Consider the following 22,292-nt stretch of genomic DNA (forward strand, 5'->3'; position numbering starts at 1 on the left):
GTATGTGAATGAGTGTGTATGAATGTTTTCCAGTACTGGGTGGTGGCTGGAAGAGCTTCCGCTTTGTAAAACATATGCTGGATAAGCTGGCGGTTCATTCCGCTGTGGCGACCCCTGATAAATAAGGGACTAAGCCGAAGGAAAATTAATGAATTTTGCATTTCAGATGCAAAAACTTCTAAGTGCCATCTGAAATTTTCATCTAAAATTAGCATTTTTCTCAGGGTCCTATGTTATGTCTAGTTTCAGTAATTTAACTATTATGGCAAAGAATAGGTTATTTTCATCTCTTTTAACATGAAAAAACAGAAGACATAATTTTTTGCATCTAAACTCTTTACATATATATACAGTTGAAGCCAGAATTATTAGCCCCCCTGTATTATTTGCCCCCCTGTTTATTTTTTTTTCCCAAATTTCTTTTTAACAGAGAGAAGATTTTTCAACACATTTCTAAACATAATAGTTTTAATAACTCATTTTTAATAACTGATTTATTTTATCTTTGCCATGAAGACAGCAAATAATATTTAACTAGATCTTTTTCAAGACACTTCTATACAGCTTAAAATGACATTAAAAAGGCTTAACTAGGTTAATTAGGTTAACTAGGCAGGTTAGGGTAATTAGGTAAGTTATTGTATATTGATGGTTTGTTCTGTAGACTCTTAAAAAATATAGCTTAAAGGGGCAAATCATTTTGACCTTAAAATGTTGTTTAAAAAATTAAAAACTGCTTTTGGAAAGCAGTTTTAGAAAGACTTTCTCCAGAAGAAAGAATATTATCAGACATACTGTGAAAATTTCCTTGCTCTGTCAAACATCATTTGGGAAATATTTAAAAAAATAAATAAATTTAAAGGGGGGCTAATAAATTTGACTTCAACTGTAAATATATACATATAACACATATTAAAAATGTTAATAATATCTTAATACAAAATATTTAAATATACACCGTACACGCATATATAAAACTTTTTTTGTACACAATTAATTGTTAAACAGCACTAAATAATATGATTTTAGATTTTAGGGTCACACTATGATCCTTAAAAAAAGATATTTAAATGCTAAAATAGATCATTCTTGTCTTAATAATAATAATAATAATAATTATATTATTAATATTAAATTTATAATGATAATATATGTTTATATATCAATATAATTATATTTAAATATATATAATATATTAAATAAATAAAATCAAACATTCGTTCATCTATACTACACTCTTATTGGTTTGATGCTTTAAATGTCTATGCCAAATGTGATTTTAAAATGTACGAATTATACAATTTAAGTTAATTTAATTTATTTTTCTGTCATTGTTGGCACATCATTAACACCTTTCTGGTCATATTACACACCAGTGTGCTTTAATAAAAGTTATTTAATTACCATCAAAATGCAAATGTTCTTTTCAGTGAAAAAATAAACAGTAAGTCACCTCGGGATGTTTTCGGCGCATGTGGCGGTTCATGGAGGCTCGTGTGGAGACTTTGGTGCCGCACAGATGGCAGCTCTGAGCTTCCACCTTCTCATGGGTCAACTGTGTGTGTTTCTGAAGCATGTACTGTGTCACGTACTTCTTGTCACACACGGAGCATGAAAACGTCTTTCCAACTGTTAAAGAGAGACAGTAAATTCACAGACCTTCCAAAAGACCTCAGAAGCAGTCATTAATTCATTTTTTTGTCTTTATATCAGTTGTTTTACTCTCAAATGCTAGTAGCTATTCAGTAGGGCCGCATAATATATCACAAAATTAGCATTATCGCATTAATAGTATATACATTGGATCCCAGCCGGAGCATGCTTAAGTTATCGATGACATGTTGTTCAGTTTAACAGGAATCAGCACAGTGGACATTGCTTTAGTTTTATTGTTTTGTATTATTTTTAGTCGTTTGGGATGCAGTGACACGCAGTCAAATATTTTGCTGAACAGATCCACCACTTTTGACTTTCATAAATGATTATTGCTGCAGGTATTAGGTTTCCTGAAGATGACGTGCAGCCAGGGGTTTGCGTCTTTAATAAACTATGACAGTTCGTGTTCATTGAAAAGTAATAATGATTAATAAATTCATATGAAGCAGTCCCATAAAAGTCCCGTTGAGTCTTCAGTTTCGGGCTCAGGCGTGCTTTGCACTCACACTACAACCGAACCGCACTCTGGCACACCTCTTCCAACTAGGTCAGGGCCGGCCAACTGAACCGTGCCTGAGCCCAATTGGGAGCACTCACACTTGTCAAGCCAACCGGGAAACGGTTCGCCTGGGCACGGTTCGGATAGCATAGTGTGAGTACGCCCTTAAAGACTACATTTTTGCAACTTTACACAGTTTTTTTTTTTTTTAGAAAATGTCTTTTACCCATTTACTTTAATATCATTAAATAAATAAATGGTTTTAAAACATAGCTAATAAAAAATAGCATTTTTCTAGAAAAGATTTATATCGTAAATAATATTATTATCGCAATACTCAACAACAGTATGGCATATCACCTGTTTTTCCAGTATCGTGCAGCCCTACTATTGACTTTATTTTGATGAGTCACCATGATTTCAGCTTAAATCAGTAAATTGCAGCCTTTTGATAGTAAACAGTTTACTGAAACGCAATCAGTGTAACATGCTATACCTGTATGAATAAGCTTGTGCGTCTCCATTGTGTTTCTCTCGCTAAACGTCTTCCCGCACAGTTCACACATGAAGTCCTTTGTGCCTGGAGGAATACATTATTACATTCAATTTATATACATTTTATTATATGCATCATGTTTATTATTATACTTCTGTATATGACTCATTCCATAACTGAGGGCACATTTGAAGCATTTTGCATTCATTTTGCTTCAAGGATATACACAACAAATGTATCATTTACAGTAAAACAAATCTGTTATTAATGTGAAATACTGAAGCATTTTTAAATGTGATAAGAAACAGTTGATTCTGTTACTAATTGTTGTTGAACCTTTTTTAAACCACCAACAGAGCTGGCAGTAACAGAGTTGACATTTTCCACCACTATGTGCTGTGCTTCAAGATGCTAACCTTAAACCAAACGCCCCACATGTCATGTCTAAAACAGATTTTTATTTATTTTTTATATTATTGTTTTTGTGTTTTAATAAATGAAAACTTCACTGTAATATCAGAATAACAGGGTTGACATTTACTGTTTTATTCTTCTATTGGTGTATCCTAAAAATTCTGTCCAAATGAAGAATAGTGGCTTTCCTCAATGCTTTCGTGAGTTTCCCACCAGAGGAAATGACATCACTTGGAGCAACTTACATGCTTTTTCTATCAGAGCTCAACAGACTATTATGCTTTTTTATTGACCAGAACACACACACAGACACAAAATATATACTTTTATCACTGAAATGACAAATAACACAGAAAGTAGTTATTTAATACAAAAGTTTAACTCAGTAAAGTAAGGATGAAAATAAGACTTTATAGCTCGTGAAGCTGAATGTGTGATTCAGGACATGGAAAATCAAACCTCAAAGTCTAAAGCAGATGACACAAAAGCACTAAGGGTGTATCCGAATCCAATTTTTAAACTTATGCAAACAATAATATTTTTTTATTACATTTTAATCCTATAATTTTTCATATTTAAAGATGTTGTTTATTGCTGTACATCCCTGTGTGTGTAATAAGCAATGTTTATGCACATTTAGGATTCACATAGGCACATAACCAATGCACTCTTTAATAACAGAATAACAAAAAAAAACTATTTTATTTTATTTTATGCATTGGTTATTTATCAAAATTTGACCAATTAAATGGGGGCTTACTATGTTTACCCCACCTCCCCTGTAGTTGCTGTTCTGTTTTCATTTATTCATAGGGCTGTATTTTAACGAACTAAGCGCAAAGTCTAAAGCAGATGGCACAAAAGCACTAAGGGCGTGTTTGGATACACTTTTTAAATGTTTATAGACAATATTTTTTTGTTACATTTTAATCCTTTAATTTTTCATATTTAAAGATGTTTGTGCATTGCTGTAAATCACTGTGTGTGTAAAAATAAGCAACCTGTATGCACAATTCGAATCCATATAGGCATATAATCAATGCACTCTTTAATAACAAAATAACAAAACAAAAAAAAGCTTATTTTTTGCATGGGTTGTTTTATCAAAATCTGACCAATCAGATGGGGGCTTACTATCTTTATGCCCACCTCCTGATAGTTGCTGTTCCGCTATTGGCTGAAGCAGCCCAAAGGTGAACCCAGGGCTGAAAATAAATACTAATGGCAGGAGGAAAATATGAAAAAGAAAAATGACAACAGCCAATTCAGAGTCAGAATATTTGCTAATGTTTTCACTCATTCATAAGGCTTTATTATATTGAAGTCCAAAGTTGTAAGCGGATGGCACAAAAGCACTAAGACCGTGTCCGAATGCACTTTTTAAATTTATGTAAACAATAATATTTTTTCTAAATTTTAGTCTATAAATTTTTCATATTTAAAGATGTTTGTGTATTGCTGTACATCCCTGTGTGTGTAATAAGTACCGTGTATGTGTTTTGGATCCACATAGGCACATAACCAATGCATTCATTAATAATAAAAACCCTGAGATATTGACTTTAGACCAGCTATTAGACGGCCAATGGTGCGGTCTGTGTCTGTTGACTCAAAATAGCAAAGCGCCAACAATGCGCCTCAACACACCCATAAGTGGTGCAAATTGCTTTTTAAACAACATGGCACGAAACGTGAAATTGATTACGTCCAAAATATGAAAATTAGACTTTATAGTTTACATAGCTAAAGATACATAAAAAGATTTATTTTTACTTTTTGAACTTGATATTAGGGTTGGGCGATGTCGACCAATTAGGCATAGTACGATGTCTAATGTAAAACATAGCAATGGACGATGGCAGCATCATCATGTGGAAAAAAAAAGGGGGTGGTTGGGTTTAGTGGGGGAAGGAGGAGAGATCCGGGGGTGAGAAGGGTGCGCGACTTATTTGAGGACCGGGAGGGAGACGCGCGATTTCCAGGAGTTTATCACTCGTTTGGGGGCATTATGAGTCCCGCAAATGCATAGAGACGTTTAACAACTATAGTGAGACGCGATCCAGTGGTACACCCTTCATAAACTCTCCGATGTGCACTGCTCTCTGCCTGGAGCTCAGAGGAGCGCATTACAGCGTATGGCTGTGTGTGTGTGTGTGGCTGTGTCTGTGTGGTCACATGATGTGCGTTTTCAGGGGACGGAGGGCTGTTCAGTAAAACATGGTGTGGATCATTTTCGTTCTAAAATGCCATTTTAACACTATGACGTATTAATGTAAACAGGGCCTGAGTGTGTATTTTTCGTGAGTGGGTTTGCGACGGGGGCGGGGCAGAGGATCGGCGATGCCGGCTTAGCATCGTGTTGTCTATTGACCATAGGCGATGGACGATGGCATCGGAATAATGTTCTATCGGAAATAAATTGTGTTGTAATTTAAAACCGTTTCATTATTTTATTTATTTTTTTTTTTTTGAAAAATGATGAACAAAATGTACCCACAATTCCTCAGTCTCCATATGCTCCTCACCTGTGTGTCTTTTATAATGCTTCAGCATGTTGACCTTTTGGGCGAATTTGCGGTTACACTCTTTACATTCGTATTCTTTAATTCCCTTGTGCAGCTTCATATGATGCCGTAGAGCATGTTTTGTCTTCATACCTTTGGAATAACACAAATGCATAAACATTGTACTGTAAATGCATTGCTTTATGGGTGATTTATGGTTACGATATGCTAAAATATCCGTACCTTTTCCACATTCTGCACACAGAAAGTCTCTGACGTTATCATGAACTCTCAGATGCTCCTTCAGCATGTCTTTCCTGGCAAACGACTTTCCACACTGTTCACAGCAATGGCTCTTCACACCTGAGGGTTTATCACATATGACTATTATACTATTGTTTGCACATGAATGCGAGGGTCCTTATACAGTGCATATGATGTATATTTCATTACCAGTGTTATACTGTTGTGTTTTGTGCATTCATAATGATTTTCATTGCCAACACTGACATTTTAATGACACTTTTATTAGTGCTGTCAAACGATTAATCACAATCCAGGTATATAATATATATACATGTGTACTGCATATTGGTGTGTATATATGTAGAAATACACACACACATACTGTGCATAAAATACAAAAGATAAACGCTCACCGGCCACTTTATTTGGTACACCTTACTAGTACTAGGTTGGACCCTCTTTTGCCTTCAGAACTACCTTAATCCTTTGTGGCATAGATTCAACAAGGTACTAGTAATATCCTCAGAGATTTTGGTCCATATTGACATGATAGCAACATACAGTTGCTGCGGATTTGGGCCCAAAGTGTGCCAAGAAAGCATCCCCCACACCAATACACCACCACCAGCAGCCTGAACCGCTGATACAAGGCAGGATGGATCCATGCTTCATGGTGTTGATGCCATATTCTGACCCTACCATCTGAATGTCGCAGCAGAAATCGAGACTCTGCCACTCACTGGATATTTTCTCTTCTTTGGACCATTCTCAGTAAACCCTATTGTGCTTTAGTGTGAAAATCCCAGTGGATCAGCAGTTTCTGAAATACAGCCTTTCTGGCACCAACAACCATGCCACGTTCAAAGTCACTTAAATCACCTTTTTTCCCCATTCTGATGCTCGGTTTGAACTGCAGCAGATCGTCTTGACCATGTCTACGTGCCTAAATGCATTGAGTTCCTGGCATGTGATTGGCTGATTAGAAATTTGCATTAACAAACAGCTGGACAGGTGTACCTAATAAAGTGACCGGTCAGTGTGTATGTGCATAAATATTTATATATAATTTGTATTATTTATAAATATTTATATATATATAAATATAAACAAATATTTTTTACATTTATTTATATACACAAAAAATTCACAGTACGCACAAATTATATTGTGTCTTTTATTTTGTATGTGAATAATCATGATTAACCGTTTGACAGCGCTAATTTTTATTGGTTATAACCGTTGGACAGAAAAAACACAAACACTAGAAAGTATAAAGAAAGAGTCAGGAAGTAGGAGACTGGAAAGATACTACACGTGCGCAACTCAATTTTTCTAACCGTGCATATGAAGTACAAGCAGCTTGCACATGTGCTTTGAATCATTTTTGCACTACTTGGTTTGTCCACAAGATGTCAACACTGAAGTGGGACTCATTTCACAATCAGAAAAGAAACGAGTGGAAAACAAACATCATTATCGCTGTGCAATAACCACAGACGTATTGAGTTGACAAGGCAATGTGTGAACAGAACAATGGATATCAGCTACTGTATTTTAAACATGGACAAAGTCATTTTATCAATTATAACATCTGTGAAAAAGCACATATTCGCCATGTTATTTCAATATAGAGCGTGACTTTAAAGGTTTTATATCAGCTTTAAAACTATTCTGTTAAAATGTTATATTTATAGTGAAATGTCGTGTACACTCCATCATTTTAAACACTCTCATGAGAGGTCAGGAAATGCAGTAAGTCATGAAGTGTGTATTAGCCAGAAAACTCAAATGTGGTCATATTTCTGCAAAAATAAATTGCTGGTATTTGAAGCTGGATTATTTCTCGTTTACTGTAAACAGCTGCTTTGATACAATTTGCATTGTTGTAATGTGAAGTGAATGTGGACAAGGAGTGAGTATCCTTTTGCAGGTTTTATTAAACAGAGTGGTCAGGCAAGCAATGGTCAATACAGGGACAAACAGAAGTGAATGGGCAATCCAAAGTCGTAGTCGAAATAACAGCCATAGGTACGAAGGCAGGGAGTATACAACGTAAACAAACAAAACAAAGCAAGATCTACACACTAGTGATATGACATTGTGCGTCGAGGCTTCGAAGCATGTATCAAAAAAACGATGCTTCTCGCAGTGAAGCAGTGTACTGGAGCTTGATTCATTTTGCCATCATCACAGGATCAGTGACGTCCGAAGCTTCATTTTCACCTATAACCACGTGACTGGTTCAAATATTGATTCAAATTTTTAAACACCCTCATGGGTTAGTAAGGCGCATATAGTAAAGTGCATAGCAAGAGATAAGGCGTCGATTACATACATTTCTACTGTTTCAAAGCACTGCACCGGTCCCACACACCAGTAATTAAATCAAAATACAATAGTAAATTATAGTAAAAAGGATTTGAACCATACTAAAGTGTATTAGTGTATTTTTTTACAACTACCTTTAAAGAAAACCCCTGCATATAAGTAGTATACTAGTGTTGAACAGAGGCCAGCTGGCGAGTGCAGCCCAAAAGCATCGCTCACATAGCCTCCTCCTAGAGCATTCGCCTCCCATGCAGGAATCGCTGATTCGTTCCCCGCTTGGAACGGGACTAGTTGGAATACAACAATTGTAAATATTTTTGAATACCTTGGATTTTACTACAGTCATCGGTTGTGTAATGTGACATACCTTATGTGTAAAAACTACAGGAATTGAGTGATTTGTTTATATTTCTGTTGTTGTATTACTACATGAATGAGTTTCACTGGTTCAGAAAGCTTCATTTCAACATCACTACTAAACAAGGAAGGCAAGGCAAGGCAAGGGATAAACGCATCGTAATGTTCACAATCAGTTTACAAGAGTGTCTTTAAAGTGAGCCATACAGTATATATGTGTGTGTAATCAGTCCATGAGATGCATCAGCTGTGGGAGATTAATCAATGGTGACTTAAAGTAGGTGTGTGTGTGTGTGTGTGTGTTGCATGACTGGATCTGTAGTTTATTTTGAGGCAGGATTGTAGTTCTGGTGAATGTGAATGTTCTCCAGCTATCTATGATGGTTAGATCACTGTTGATCGTGACAACTGTACATATTCCCTGAGCTAAAAAGTTTAACGTATCCTTGAATTTAAAGAATTTTTCATTTTGTGACTCTTTTCGAGTGTTGATTTGGCACCCGTATTGTAATGAATAAATAAATAAAAACATACCCAATGTTAGTGTTCATACATGCTTACAATAGATTTAAAAACTTGAAAATTCAACTGTTCGCAAATGTTGTAGCCTTTCTGGTCTAAAGTACTTTTTTTTCCTACCTGTGTGGATGATTTTGTGCCTGTCCAGGTTCCCGATGCTGTTAAAGATCCGTCCACACATTTCACATGGATGAATATATCTGAAATATATTAGACAACATTTCTAGATTCCATCAACAAATATGATATTCTTCTAAACAGAAAGCTCTGAACATCTTCAGTGTGGTGGTCTTACTTCTGCACTGCAGGATCAGGCAGGTGGTCTCGGTGAATAACTAGATGAGCGTTGTATGTGGCTTTCAGAGCAAAGCGGCGATTACACATCGTGCAGTTGTAACCTTTTTCCTTATGCATTTCCATTATGTGTTTCAAGTAATCACGGCCCTTGGCGAATGTCACCTGAAGAACATAAACAGATGACGATTCGTGAATAAATGTTTTGTTATTAACAAAATATTATGGCTCCTAAAAAAAGAAGGATTATAGAAGTCTATACATCCCATTTTATTTGTATCAATATTTACAACTATAGAAAAATATAAAAGACCGCTTGAAAATTCTCAGTTTCTCTTGATTTATAATTTATAGTTGTGTGTTCAAATAAAACTTTTGTTCAAAAAAAACATTTTTCTTCCTTATTATTTTGTATTATTCTGTAAACTATTGATGACATTTCTTTTAGATCTAAAGTAAAAACATTGTCACCAACAGCATTTTTTGCAAAAGATAACAAAAAGATGGCAGGTTTTTAGATACGTTTATATTTATTTTTGTACACTCAATACCAATGTTTCCAGAAGTTAATGTTTATTGAAATAACACTGATTCTTAATCATAACAACTGAAAACATCTGTCATTCATGACCAATTATTATTTTCCAAAACGAAAAAAGAAAAAAAAAATTATAAATATATACATTTTCCCAGAGATGGGTTGCGGCTGGAAGGGCATCCGCTGCATAAAAATGTGCTGGATAGGTTGGCGGTTCATACCGCTGTGGCGTCCCCGGATTAATAAAGGGACTAAGCCAACAAGAAAATGAATAAATATAAATATATTTATATAAATATATTTTGTATGTTATGTGTGTGTATTATATACTTATAAATATATTTATTACTCAAATACATGCCTCATAAATACAGGAAGAGAAACTAGAAAATTTTCAAATGCTTTCCTCAAAATTTTTTCACACCCCGGTAATAAATTGGTAAATATTGCTGCTGCTTATTACTATTTAATAATAAATATATAAAATAAAAAAAATCGAAACATGCACTGATTATTTTAATCTGACTTGCATTAAACATTGTATCTATATTGCAATGAAAAAATTAATGTGAACGGAAACACAATTCAAATATGCATCTGTGAGCATTTAGAAAAAAACATTGAATAACTGAAACAGCATCATAGTGTTGCAGTGGGTAGCACAATCACCTTACAGCAAGAAGGTCGCTGGTTCGAAACCCAGCTGGGTCAGTTTTCTGTGTGGAGTTTGCATGTTCTCCCCGTGTTAGCCTGGGTTTCCTACGGGTGCTCCGGTTTCCCCACAAGTCCAAAGTTATGCGCTATAGGTGAACTGAATAAACTAAATTGGCCGTAGTGTATGTGTGTGCATGAGAGTGTGTGTGGGTGTTTCCCAGTGATAGGTTGCAGCTGGAATGGCATCCGCTGTGTAAAAACATATGCTGGATAAGTAGTTGGTGGTTCATTTCGTTGTGGCAACCCCTGATTAATAAAGGGACTAAGCCCAATAGAAAAACTGAATGAACTGAATAAATACCGTGAGTGGCTCCTCGTTTACCTGACATTTCTTGCAGCTGTATTTGTGATGTTCGGGATCGTTCTTCTCATCTTCCTCATCAGAGCTGTCGTCGCTCTCCTCCATAGAGATGCCAATCTTCTTAATGAAGTCCTCTCGCTCCTGCTCATCCATTAGGGCGATGTCCTGGAAAAGATGCATTTTGGGACTCAATAAGTGGACATCATTATATTCTTGTGGGTTGGTCATTTTGTTTTCATATTCAATACAAGATGGATGGATGGATGGATAGATAGACGGACGGACAGAGATAGATAGATAGATAGATAGATAGATAGATAGATAGATAGATAGATAGATAGATAGATAGATAGATAGATAGATAGATAGATAAATAGATATAGATGGATGGATGGATGGATGGATGGATGGCGGACAGACGGACAGAAGGACGGACAGATAGATAGAGGAAAAGATCATCTTAAAAAATTCCTCCACACCTTAAAGTGCACGTGGATGTGATCTCTCAGGACGTCCACACGGAAGAACTTGCGACCACAGATCTCACAGGTGTATTTCTTGTCCCCGTGGGTCAGTAAATGTTTGTTCATATTACTCCGACAGGAAAACACCTTGAATAATAATTTTAAAAAAGCTTGGTTACACTATTTTTTTAATAGTGCTTTGTTTTTGTTTACTTTCTTTTTTAATTTAAGGTGTCCTTTTTAGAGTGTAACTATCCATTTAATGTACTTACTACATGTGGTCAGGGTCAGGATGAGGTTTTGGCCTAGGGTTAGTTGCACGAAATTATGTATAATGAATTAATTATTTTTAATTACTTTAGCAATTATATTGAACGTGTAACAAGAATGCCTGAAAATAAAAAAATATCTGTTTTATTTTTTCATTTCTTCAATGCCCTCCACTAACATTGGAACCCTTTATAAATATGGGCAAAGAAAACGTAAAAATTCGGAAAAAAAAAGAAAAATTTTAAATGTAAAAATACTACAGTAAAAATGTGTAACCTAATTAACAGTACCTTGCATTAATATATATATATATACACACAGTTGAAGTCAGAATTATTAGCCTCCCTGTTTATTTTCCCCCCAATTTCTGTTTAACGTAGAGAAGATTTTTTCAGCACATTTCTAATCATAATAGTTTTAATGACTCATTTCTAATAACTGATTTATTTTATCTTTGCTATGATGACAGTAAATAATATTTGACTAGATATTTTTCAAGACACTTCTGTACAGATTAAAGTGACATTTAAAGGCTTAACTAGGTTGATTAGATTAACTAGGTAGGTTAAGGTAATTAGGCAAGTTATTGTCTAATTATATTTAGATAACTAACTATAAATATTATTAGCTATTTCTCACACCTGCAAGGTTTCAGGCTTCTTTTTTTACTCTACATCTTGCAATTATAATTTTCTTTTTTCACTTTTTTATCCACAATTCTGAGTTTACATCTTACAATTCTAAGAATGTTAGTTAGATCTATGCATGGGATGATAACCGATTTCAAGGTTTAACACAGGTTGGAAAAGCCAAGTTTTTAAAACCGCTATAATTTTCTGTTATACCGTTCCTACGGTATATGTAAGTTTTTATTTTTTTACATTTTTTAATGACTATTTTGTTTAGTTTTTTTAGGGCAAAAATATCTGTTTGTAGAGAAATAATGACTTATTTTTATTTTTTAGCCTGACATGTTTACTGTTCCAAAATATTTTAAATGTTTTTTATAATGTAATCTTCAATCTATTCAAACATCACCTACACCACAAAATGTAAGAATTAGGAGAAAAAATTATCTGTTCTCATCCTAAAACAAACTCAAGCTTTATCAGGACTATTTGTTCATATTTTGAGCAAAAAATCAATGGGTTAAATAAAAAAGAGGTTGAGGAGCATCACCTTTCCACAAATAGGACACGCTGAAGGCTCCTTTCTGTATTTGCTTCCCTCCTCACCGTTGACTTCAAGCTCCTCACGTTTCAAGTTCTTCGGGCCTGTGGAAAAGCCATTAATGCATACACAGAGAAAGTGACATAATGCTTGATGATCTGTGCTTAAAGCGAAGGGCATAGAAAGTTAATGAAGCCTAGAAACAGAGCAGATCTGTTTACTGCTAGTGTTTATTTACTGATTAGAGGAGTGTTTCCCAACCTTACTCCTGGAAGCACACCAACAATATATATTTTGGATGTCTCCCGTATCTAACTCGTTATCTTCAGGTCTTGAGAGTCTCTTCTAATGTTCTGATGAGTTGATTCAGGTGTGTACATACTGTACTTTATATGCCATTTTCACTTTCAGTAATACTTCATAAGGATGTTAAATATGTTCCTCAAGTGTTTTCTATTTTAAAAGATTAAAAATTGATATGAAATGTATATCTCACCAACGACATGTCGCCTCTGGTGGTCCTGCATGACGTCTTTGCGGTAAAACATCTTATTGCAGATTTCACAGGCGTACAGCTTCTCTCCGTGTTTCTTTTTGTGTTTGGACAAGTTACTGTTAGTGGAGAAAAACCTGGAGCAAATCTCACACTGGAACGTTTTGTCATCTGCAACAAAAGGGAAGCATAAGAGATACGTACAGTTGAAGTCAGAATTATCAGCCCCCCTGTTTATTTTTTTCCTCAATTTCTGTTTAATGGAGGGAAGATGTTTTCAACACATTTCTAAACATAATAGTTATAATGACTCGTTTCTAATAACTGATTTATTTTATCTTTGCCATGATGACAGTAAATAATATTTGACTAGATAATTTTCAAGACACTTCTATACAGCTTAAAGTTAATTAGGTTAATTAAGATAACTAGGCAGGTTAGGGTAATTAGGCAAGTTATTGCATAACGATGATTTGTTCTATAGACTATCGGAAAAAATATAGCTTAAAGGAGCTAATAATATATATATATATTTATTTATTATTATTTATTTATTTTTTTTGCCAAATATATTTATTAACATTTTGTGCAGATACAATATCATATACATACAAAAATAAGTAATAATACACTCTTCTTGTCTGCAACTAAGAACCAATGACCATCAGAAAAACAATATAGTTATAAAATAACACAGTAAATGTATAAAAAAAAAAATAAATAATTAATAATAAAAATATAATATATTTTTAATAATTAATATAATATATATATATATATATATATATATATATAACCAACAACAAAAAACTAACTACAAAAGTAATAAATACATAACAATAAAAACATAATTTTAAAAAATCTTTATTCCCATTTTTTAAGTCCATTGGCACAAAATTGATAAATCAACAACAGCGCGATATTTTGCTAAAACGATTAAATAAATGATATTAAAAATAAAGCTTTACCTGTCCTGCAGTTATGAAATCTTAAGGCATTTTCCACTCGGAAGGATTTCTCACAGGTTGAACATTTGTATCTATACTCAATGTCAGGCTAGGAAAAACAAACAAGTTAAACATACAGAAAAATAAATGTATCTTTTTTTTGACGGACACAATTTTTTATGCTAATTTAAATATCCGTAAATGGAAAATAATTGATCAAAATGTCTCATACCTCATTCTTGCTGTGTTTATAGGATATGTGCTGTTTAAGACTCTCTTTTCGACTGAACATCTTGTCGCACTCGTCACACTTAAAACACTTGTCTCCTGTATGTGAAGAAGACGGTTTCGATTAGACATAAAGCATATAGCACAACTTCTAATAACTTCTCTGGATAAACAGAGCGACAAGTCCTTTTTTAGGGATGATGGAAGATGTACCATGGGAGCGGATATGTCGGTTGAGGTTACTGCTGTTCTGAAACACTTTATTGCAGAGGCAGCACTGGTAAACTCTTTTATGATCACCACCCGGACGAAGAGTTCGCTTTCTCAGAATAGGTCTAGCAGAAAACAGGACAAAAGGTATGATCGATGACATTATATTTCAACACAGAGATACATAAATATGTAAATCTGAGGGGAATAAAGACAAGAAAGAAAAATATATGCAGTTGAAGTCAGAATTTAACATATTTCTGAACATAATAGTTTTAATTACTCATTTCTAATAACTGATTTATTTTATCTTTGCCATGATGACAGAACATCATATTTTACTAGATATTTTTCCAGATATTAGTATTCAGCTAAATGTGTTGGGGCTAATAATTAAAGTTAAAGAGGGTTAATAATATTGACCTTAAAATGATATTTAAAAATATAAAACTGCTTTTATTCTCACTGAATTAAAACAAATACGACTTTTTCCAGAAAAAAAAATCTCATGGGAATTACTGTGAAAAAGTCCTTGCTCTGTTAAACATCATTTGGGAAATATTTCTAATCATTTTAATAAAGAAAACCATTCTAATTATTTTAATTTCAACTGTACATATATTGGACATTATAATATACACTAATAATTGTTTTTGCAGTTATGAGTTTATGGATTATGTAACATAGAAATCAAATTTGTTCCTGTTGCGATACTGAGTATAAACCTAACAATTCTTTTTTTCATTGGAATATATAGGTGACTTTTATTTTGTAATTCAGAGTTTACATCTCACAATTCTGACCTATTAAAACTGTTATGTTTATAAATGACTTTACATTACATTCCAACTATTATCTTGGAATTTTGTGTTTATCTTGCCACTCTTTTTCTCAGAATTGATATTATTTCTTGAAAAGGCAAGTTTCTTTAAGCTTTATATAGAGTTTACATCTCACAAATCAGATTTTTTTCCTTAGAACTCTAAATTACAAACTGCGGTTCTGATATTATCTGTTTAAATAATACATTTTGCCTTCTTTTTTCTTATAATAATAATAATAATAATAATAATAATAATTCCTTACATTTATATAGCACTTTTCTGGACACTCAAAGCACTTTTTTGGACTACACCTGGATGACACGACAGCAGCCATATTGCGCCAGACTGCACACCATACACCAACTGATTGGTGGCGAGAACACAGAGTGGTGAAGCCAATTATGATATGGGGATGGTTAGAAGGCCATGATGGTCAGAGGATAGAGGGCAAATTTGGCCCTACTCTTTTCAAAGGACATCCTGGGATTTTTAACAATCACAGAGAATCAGGACCTTGTCTCATCCAAAAGACGGCGCTCACTGAGAAAAATTGAGTCCCCATCAATATACTGGGGTGTTAGGACCCATACAGTCCGCGGTTTGAGCGCCCCCTGCTGGTCTCACTAACACCACTTCTGGCAGCAACCTAGCTTTCCCATTTGGTCTCCCATCCAGGCACTGACTAGACGCAGCTCTGCTTAGCTTCAGTGGGCGACCATGTAAGAGTTGCAGAGAAATTATCTGTTGTAGTTCCAAGATTATAACTTTTTTGTAAACCTTTGTAGTCTTTTTTTGAGCTCTGAGGTTAAATGTTTTGTCATAATTGTGAGACAAAAATTAAATGACACATAGGTTAAAAATGTTGAGGTCTGTAAGAACTCTTAAATGTTCTTTTTTTGAACACAAAACTATAACAATAATGTTAAGAAATATGCATAATATGAAAAATGTTAAAAAGACATTTTATTGCAATACATTTGTTTGTCAAATAAGTTTGAAGACAAAGATTAGGAAAAAGCATTATCAACTTGACATATTCTGTCCGCAAATTTGTAATAAATTTGAAAATATACATTATCCTGTAATGCCAAAACTGAATGCAGTGTCACATGATCCACAAGCTGAGACTGCATGCAATGCTTGGTTAATGCGCACACCTACCTCCTCCCCTAACTCTACCCCTCAGAGTGACATCACTAGCTCTACAGAGTGCATGTGTCTGAGAGTGCATGTCTCAGACTGCATGTGCAAGTCTGCAGCCAGATACTATTGAATCCTTCAGATTTTAAATTGCTGCCTATTTACATTTAATGAGTAGTTCATGCATTTTAAAACACATAAACAAACAGTAATTGCTTCCTTACTTTCCAGATGACATGGGGGATCGTGTCAAGCGGGATGTTTTGAGTGGCGGAGGGTCTACACTAACCATGACCTCCTGGACGTCCAGCACAGAAAGAGGGACATCAGGAGCCACAGTACTGAGAGGCTGCTCATTGGACTCGGCAACAGGAGCTTCTGCTAGCCAAAATGTGACATATAAATCTCATTTTTGTGTTACTTTTCTACTAAATGAGCATTTCCTAAAATTCCCACCTCACCTTGAGCAGAATTAGCTGCTCCACTTGGCACAGATTTCTGTGTTTTTGTCCGTCTTGGTCTGCTTTGCTTTTTGGCTGGCTCTGGTTGAATCGGAGCAATTATGGCAGTGTTGTTTTGGGATAGTGCCTCTGTAACCTGCGGGACAGGTGGGTCTTCAGCTGGTGCTGAGGTTTGGCAGAGCAGCTGGTCTGGGACAGGAAGGTTCTCTGGTGGTGGTGCCTTCATTGGAGAGTCTCCAGATTTGTTGGATGGCAATTCTAAAGAGGCAAAAGGATGAATTATGAGCATAAAGAGATACTCTGAACACCATAAAGATACTTTAAAGCACGCATACCTGGTTGGGGTGGAAGTAAAGGTGGCCTAAGTACAGGCCGATCCATTTTTTTGGCATAAAATGCTCCATACCAGACTCTCAACTCTGTCCCAGGTAGAACATCCTGCAGAGAAGGAAATTCAAGAATTCAAGTAAATAGGCAATCAAATCTATATACTCTAAAGCCACACTGACATGAAAAATTATTATAGTGTCCACATCAAAGAATGAGGTCATTTAGTTCTGTGAGTGAAACAAACATGTACTGTTTATTTTGCTAGCTCATATTGTTATTCTTAAAGCGAATAATTGATCCACTGTTAATCGCTGAAAAAAAAAAAAAGTTTGCTGTGATAATCTTTAATGAAAGTGCTTCCATGTTTGGCAGGATGGTCCTTCTGTTGACGTCAACCAGAGGATTTCCATAGCAACTGCTTATTAATACCCTCTCTTACTGGTAGTTCATGATTTAGGGAATGATGAGCAAAAAAAGGCCCCGGCCCCAACTTAATACTCCGTTTCAGTTGGAAGTGCATAAGCATACTGAAATTTAAGTATCAGCAATTTCCAGTTCTTGCAGACATTAAAGCAGGATGAATTCGGATTGGCCCTCATAAGGCATGATTTCATTGCATGGTACAGCAGGGTTAAGTTCGGTACAGCTCACTTTTCAGGGCTTTTCTATTGTGTGCATATAGCTCCTCGTACATTTTTAGTGCCACCTTGAGTAAGCCAAACCTTTATCAAAATGTGATGTAAGCATTGGTCCATGAGAATAATCACTACCAGCAGTGGAAACGCAAACCGAACAGAGCCTAGCCAAGATGTGCCATGCTGTGGAAAAACACCAATTGTTTGTCCGATTCTGCTTGGAAGCACGTTGTTTTGAAAGTAATTACAATGATATCGTTCCTCTGTGTCCTTATCATTATGGTTATGGTCTGAACTTCCATATTTTAAAACAATTAAACAAAGCCATGAGATAAATAATCTTATTACGGCTGAATATTACTCTTTTGATTTTTCTTTAATGACTAATCTTTGAAACCCTTCTTCTCCTAAAGCATTCAAGCTACAACCATCAAATTTACTACACACCTGCAGGCTGATCTGAAGATTCATGCTATATCTTTTCTAACTGATCTGTCTAATGGTTTTCCGAAAGCTGATTCAGGAAATCAGAGAAAATCCCACAGACTTCCAGTGAGGGGGTGAAAACTTTCAGTAAATCTCACAGAACATTTTACACACATTCATCCATTATATCCTTCATATATTTGGTCAGCTATTCAACTATAACTAGCAAAGCCTAGCAACAAGCTTAGAACTTGCTATCAACATGCTAATTAATGCTAAAACATGCTAGTAACATGCTAATTCATGCTCCAACAATTCAACATGTTAGTTCACGATAAAAAACATAGCAAAATATGATGATGTGTGGCATAAACACACCTGCGACGTATTAAAATAAACATCATCATCTTGCTGGTAGGCTGTCAGGTTCTGGTGTTTGTGGTCTGTGGCAGGCCGAACCAACATCATCCAGTTACAGTCGTCTTCATTGGACGTGTCAAAGCACACCACTGAGCCGTCCTTCTGGAATATCTGAGAAACACAACATTAAGTATAGCTCCACTGGTTTAAAAGTAGCATTCTGATGGCCTGTCCTTTACCTTTAAAGGAAAAGCCCCCTCAGTCTGAAGGCTTGAAGTCCTCGTGGCCTCAAATGGGCCAAATCGAGTCCTCCTGACCAACCGCCGAAGCACAAACACACCTTCCTTACCCTCCTCAGCTAACCTGATCTCCAAGCTGTCTGGTAAAGATGACCTTTAACATGAAAAACGATGATAATATTTCATGTATACTCATTCATATATATATATATACTGTTCGACAGTACGATAGAGTTGTGTGAAATATTATAAAATTTTAAAATAACTGTTGGCAAAGGTTAATGATTACTCCAGTGTTTAGTGTCATGTGATCCTTCAGTCATATCAAATTATATCATATCGAAATCAGTTTTATTGCAAAGTGTGCTTTACACACAAGGAATTTGTTTTTATATCATATCATATCAAATCATATATCATATCATATAATATATCATATCATATCAAATCATATATATCTAATCAAATCATCATATCATAATATATAGTATCAAATTATATCAAATCACATGATATATCATATCATATAATATATCATATATCATATCACATAATATCAAATGATATCATTATCATGAAGACTTCTACATTGTTACATGAATATTCAGTTTGAATAAATGCTGTTTAAATGTTATATTCATGAAAGAATCTTGAAAAATAAATGTATCAAAATTTTCACTAAAAAATGATTTCTTCAAAATAAATAAATCTTATTGATGCAAATGTTTGCACAGCAGTGTGTGGATTAAGTATATAATATTTATTGTCATGTTTAAATGCTTAGAATATTTTATATATATATATATATATATATATATATATATATATATATATATATATATATATATATATATATATATATATATATATATATATATATATATATATATACACAGTAATTAAAGTCAAATTTATTCGCCCTCCTGTATTTTTTTTTCCATGTATTTCCCAAATGATGTTCAACCGAGCAAAGAATTTTTCACAGTATTTCCTATAATATTTTTTCTCCTGACGAAAGTCTAATGTATTTTATTTTGCCAAGAATAAAAGGAGTTTTCAATTTTTTAAAACCGTTTTAAAGTCAAAATTATTAGCTCCCTTAAGCAATATTTTATTTAATTGTCCACAGACCAAACTATCGTTAAACAATGACTTGCCCAATTACCCCAACTTGCCCAATTAACCTAATTAATCTAGTTAAGCCTTTAAATGTCACTTTAAGCTGAATACTAGTGTCTTGAAAAATATCTAGTAAAATATTATTTACTGTCATCATGGCAAAGATCAGTTATTAGAAATGAGTTATTAAAACTATTATGTTTAGAAATGTGTTGTAAAAGATCAGAAATTGGGAAAACAAACATACAGGGGGTCTAATAATTCAGGAGGGCTAATAATTCTAATATATATATATATATATATATAAGCTCACTGTAGACACTGCTATTGTCATAATAGAATTTTGTAATAAAATGTTTAAAAAATGCAAGCACTTTTACATTTAGTCATTTATCAGATGCAAAGTAATACAAATGACAGTGTGTTTGTAACACACAGTCATACAAATACACTATCCTCAAACATATGACAGATACAATATCTGGCCTTTGAAAACAGAACATATAGCCATCTAATTGTGGTCACTGCTGTGCCAAGACCCACTCAGAAGGCAATAGCCCAAAAGCCACGGATGGCCACTCACCGTGCCCGACTCAAAACAAACGAGTCCCTCACTGTGATGACAGGCCCCAGTTCAGGACACTCAGAGTCATGATACTGCCCACAGTCCTCACACCCTGCAGCAACGACAGTCACATGAGAAATTATGCCATCAAACAAAGACACTGCTAAATACTTAAAGGAACAGTTCACTCAAAAACTTAAATTCTGTCATCATTTCCTCACTCTTCACTTGCTTCAAACCTGTTTGTGTGTCTGCAATTAAACACAATATCTTGAATAATGTTGAAAATTAATAGCCATAAGCATCCATAGTAGGAACAAATAAGTACTATTTAATTCAAATCAAGTTTATTTGTATAGTATTTTTCACAATAATTATAGTTTCAAAGCAGCTTTACAAAAGACGCTCAACATTGCATAACAATCAACATTAATTGGTTAATGACAAATATTGTTATTAGTTACTTATAACTTTAATTAACTAGTAATAACAGTTTTTAACAGTTGAAGTTAAAACATAGTTAACCTGCAGTTATATAGTATATAGGTGATATCAATGTGTACATGATCAAAGAAGTATGGAACTATGAACTGAAAGTCAATGGCTGCCGGGTTTCCAACACTTTTCAAAATATCTTCTTTAACGGTTAACAGAAGAAAAAACTTGATTTGTAATTTTTCTTTCTCTCTACATCAATTGCTGCGTCTTTTTGTAGGTCATATATGTTTTGTATGGTGCCATCTTCTCTTGTTTCTTGCTTTATTTTACATTTTGCACAGGTTATTGTTTCATGATGGGTTTGTCTGTCTGTTCTTTGTTTTTCTGTCTGCAAAAATTATAATAAAAAAAAACAGAAGAAAAAACTCATAAATGTTTGAAACAAATGGGAGTTTGAGCAAATAATGACAGAACTCATGACAAGATGTTTAGGTGAACTTTCCCTCGAACAATGAGAATACAATGCTGCTGCATGCATATTCATAAACAAGTGAGATTATAGTTGTGCACTTACAAATAAACTCATCTGGTGTCTGCTCGGCCATCCTGACACCCTAGAGATGGTGCACAAAATACTGACATTAGATTTATAGCACTGAACAGTTAAACCATTGAAGTGATTTGTTGCATGTTGTTCTTTTGCGAAGTACAAAAGAGTATGTAATAATTATTTTATTTAGCAATTAAAAGCAGATTAGGTCAAGTAAAAAAAGTCTGTGATGTGTTCATTCTCTTTACCTTTTATTTAATGGGCTATATACACACAGACTTTTAATTTCAGCCAGCCAGCCTCAGCGCTTCCTGTGAACTGTCTTTCAATTTCAAAATCGCCATGTTTAAGATCTGATTTCTTTAAAAATCAGCAATCTTTACTGCCTGATAGATATACAATATAAAGTGGGTCTCAGAACAGACAAGAAGCACTGCATTTAATTCCATTTCTCCCACCATGTCTTTAAAATATGACAGATTTGCCCCTTTGCCTGCTGCTCCTGATGATCTTTCATCTCGTTTTTTTTTTTTTTTTTTTTTTTTTTTTTTTTTCTT

General features: G+C 34.4%; 2 protein-coding genes across 4 annotated transcripts in view; one reads left to right on the forward strand and one right to left on the reverse strand.

Annotated features, from left to right (window-relative positions):
* The window catches only part of mdh2 (malate dehydrogenase 2, NAD (mitochondrial)), a 181,365-nt gene that overhangs the window by 62,784 nt on the left and 96,289 nt on the right, over window positions 1-22,292 (forward strand). The gene's annotated exons all lie outside the window — the stretch shown is intronic.
* Window positions 1-22,292, reverse strand: part of prdm15 (PR domain containing 15) — a 32,943-nt gene that overhangs the window by 7,406 nt on the left and 3,245 nt on the right. For 2 of the 3 annotated variants that reach the window (XR_015501311.1, XM_087271012.1), the window contains exons 2-21: window positions 21,760-21,799; window positions 20,766-20,859; window positions 19,064-19,217; window positions 18,843-18,995; window positions 17,409-17,511; window positions 17,074-17,331; window positions 16,837-16,990; window positions 14,652-14,773; window positions 14,443-14,537; window positions 14,232-14,319; window positions 13,267-13,434; window positions 12,780-12,874; window positions 11,346-11,477; window positions 10,888-11,031; window positions 9,315-9,478; window positions 9,140-9,219; window positions 5,813-5,932; window positions 5,591-5,722; window positions 2,652-2,735; window positions 1,454-1,629 (exon numbers count right to left, since the gene is read on the reverse strand). Coding sequence is in view for 1 of the 3 variants with exons in the window: in XM_087271012.1 (XP_087127138.1) it covers window positions 1,454-1,629; window positions 2,652-2,735; window positions 5,591-5,722; window positions 5,813-5,932; window positions 9,140-9,219; window positions 9,315-9,478; window positions 10,888-11,031; window positions 11,346-11,477; window positions 12,780-12,874; window positions 13,267-13,434; window positions 14,232-14,319; window positions 14,443-14,537; window positions 14,652-14,773; window positions 16,837-16,990; window positions 17,074-17,331; window positions 17,409-17,511; window positions 18,843-18,995; window positions 19,064-19,217; window positions 20,766-20,859; window positions 21,760-21,790 (2,547 nt within the window). In the remaining 2 variants the exon portion in view is untranslated. Of the gene's footprint in view, window positions 1-1,453; window positions 1,630-2,651; window positions 2,736-5,590; window positions 5,723-5,812; window positions 5,933-6,977; window positions 7,647-7,900; window positions 9,220-9,314; window positions 9,479-10,887; window positions 11,032-11,345; window positions 11,478-12,779; window positions 12,875-13,266; window positions 13,435-14,231; window positions 14,320-14,442; window positions 14,538-14,651; window positions 14,774-16,836; window positions 16,991-17,073; window positions 17,332-17,408; window positions 17,512-18,842; window positions 18,996-19,063; window positions 19,218-20,765; window positions 20,860-21,759; window positions 21,800-22,292 lie in introns of those variants that run through there. The other variant, XR_015501312.1, reaches the window with a different exon arrangement.

Source organism: Danio rerio, chromosome 10 (genome assembly GCF_052040795.2).
Source record: "Danio rerio strain M-AB ecotype USA chromosome 10, GRCz13ab, whole genome shotgun sequence".
NCBI lineage: Eukaryota > Metazoa > Chordata > Actinopteri > Cypriniformes > Danionidae > Danio > Danio rerio.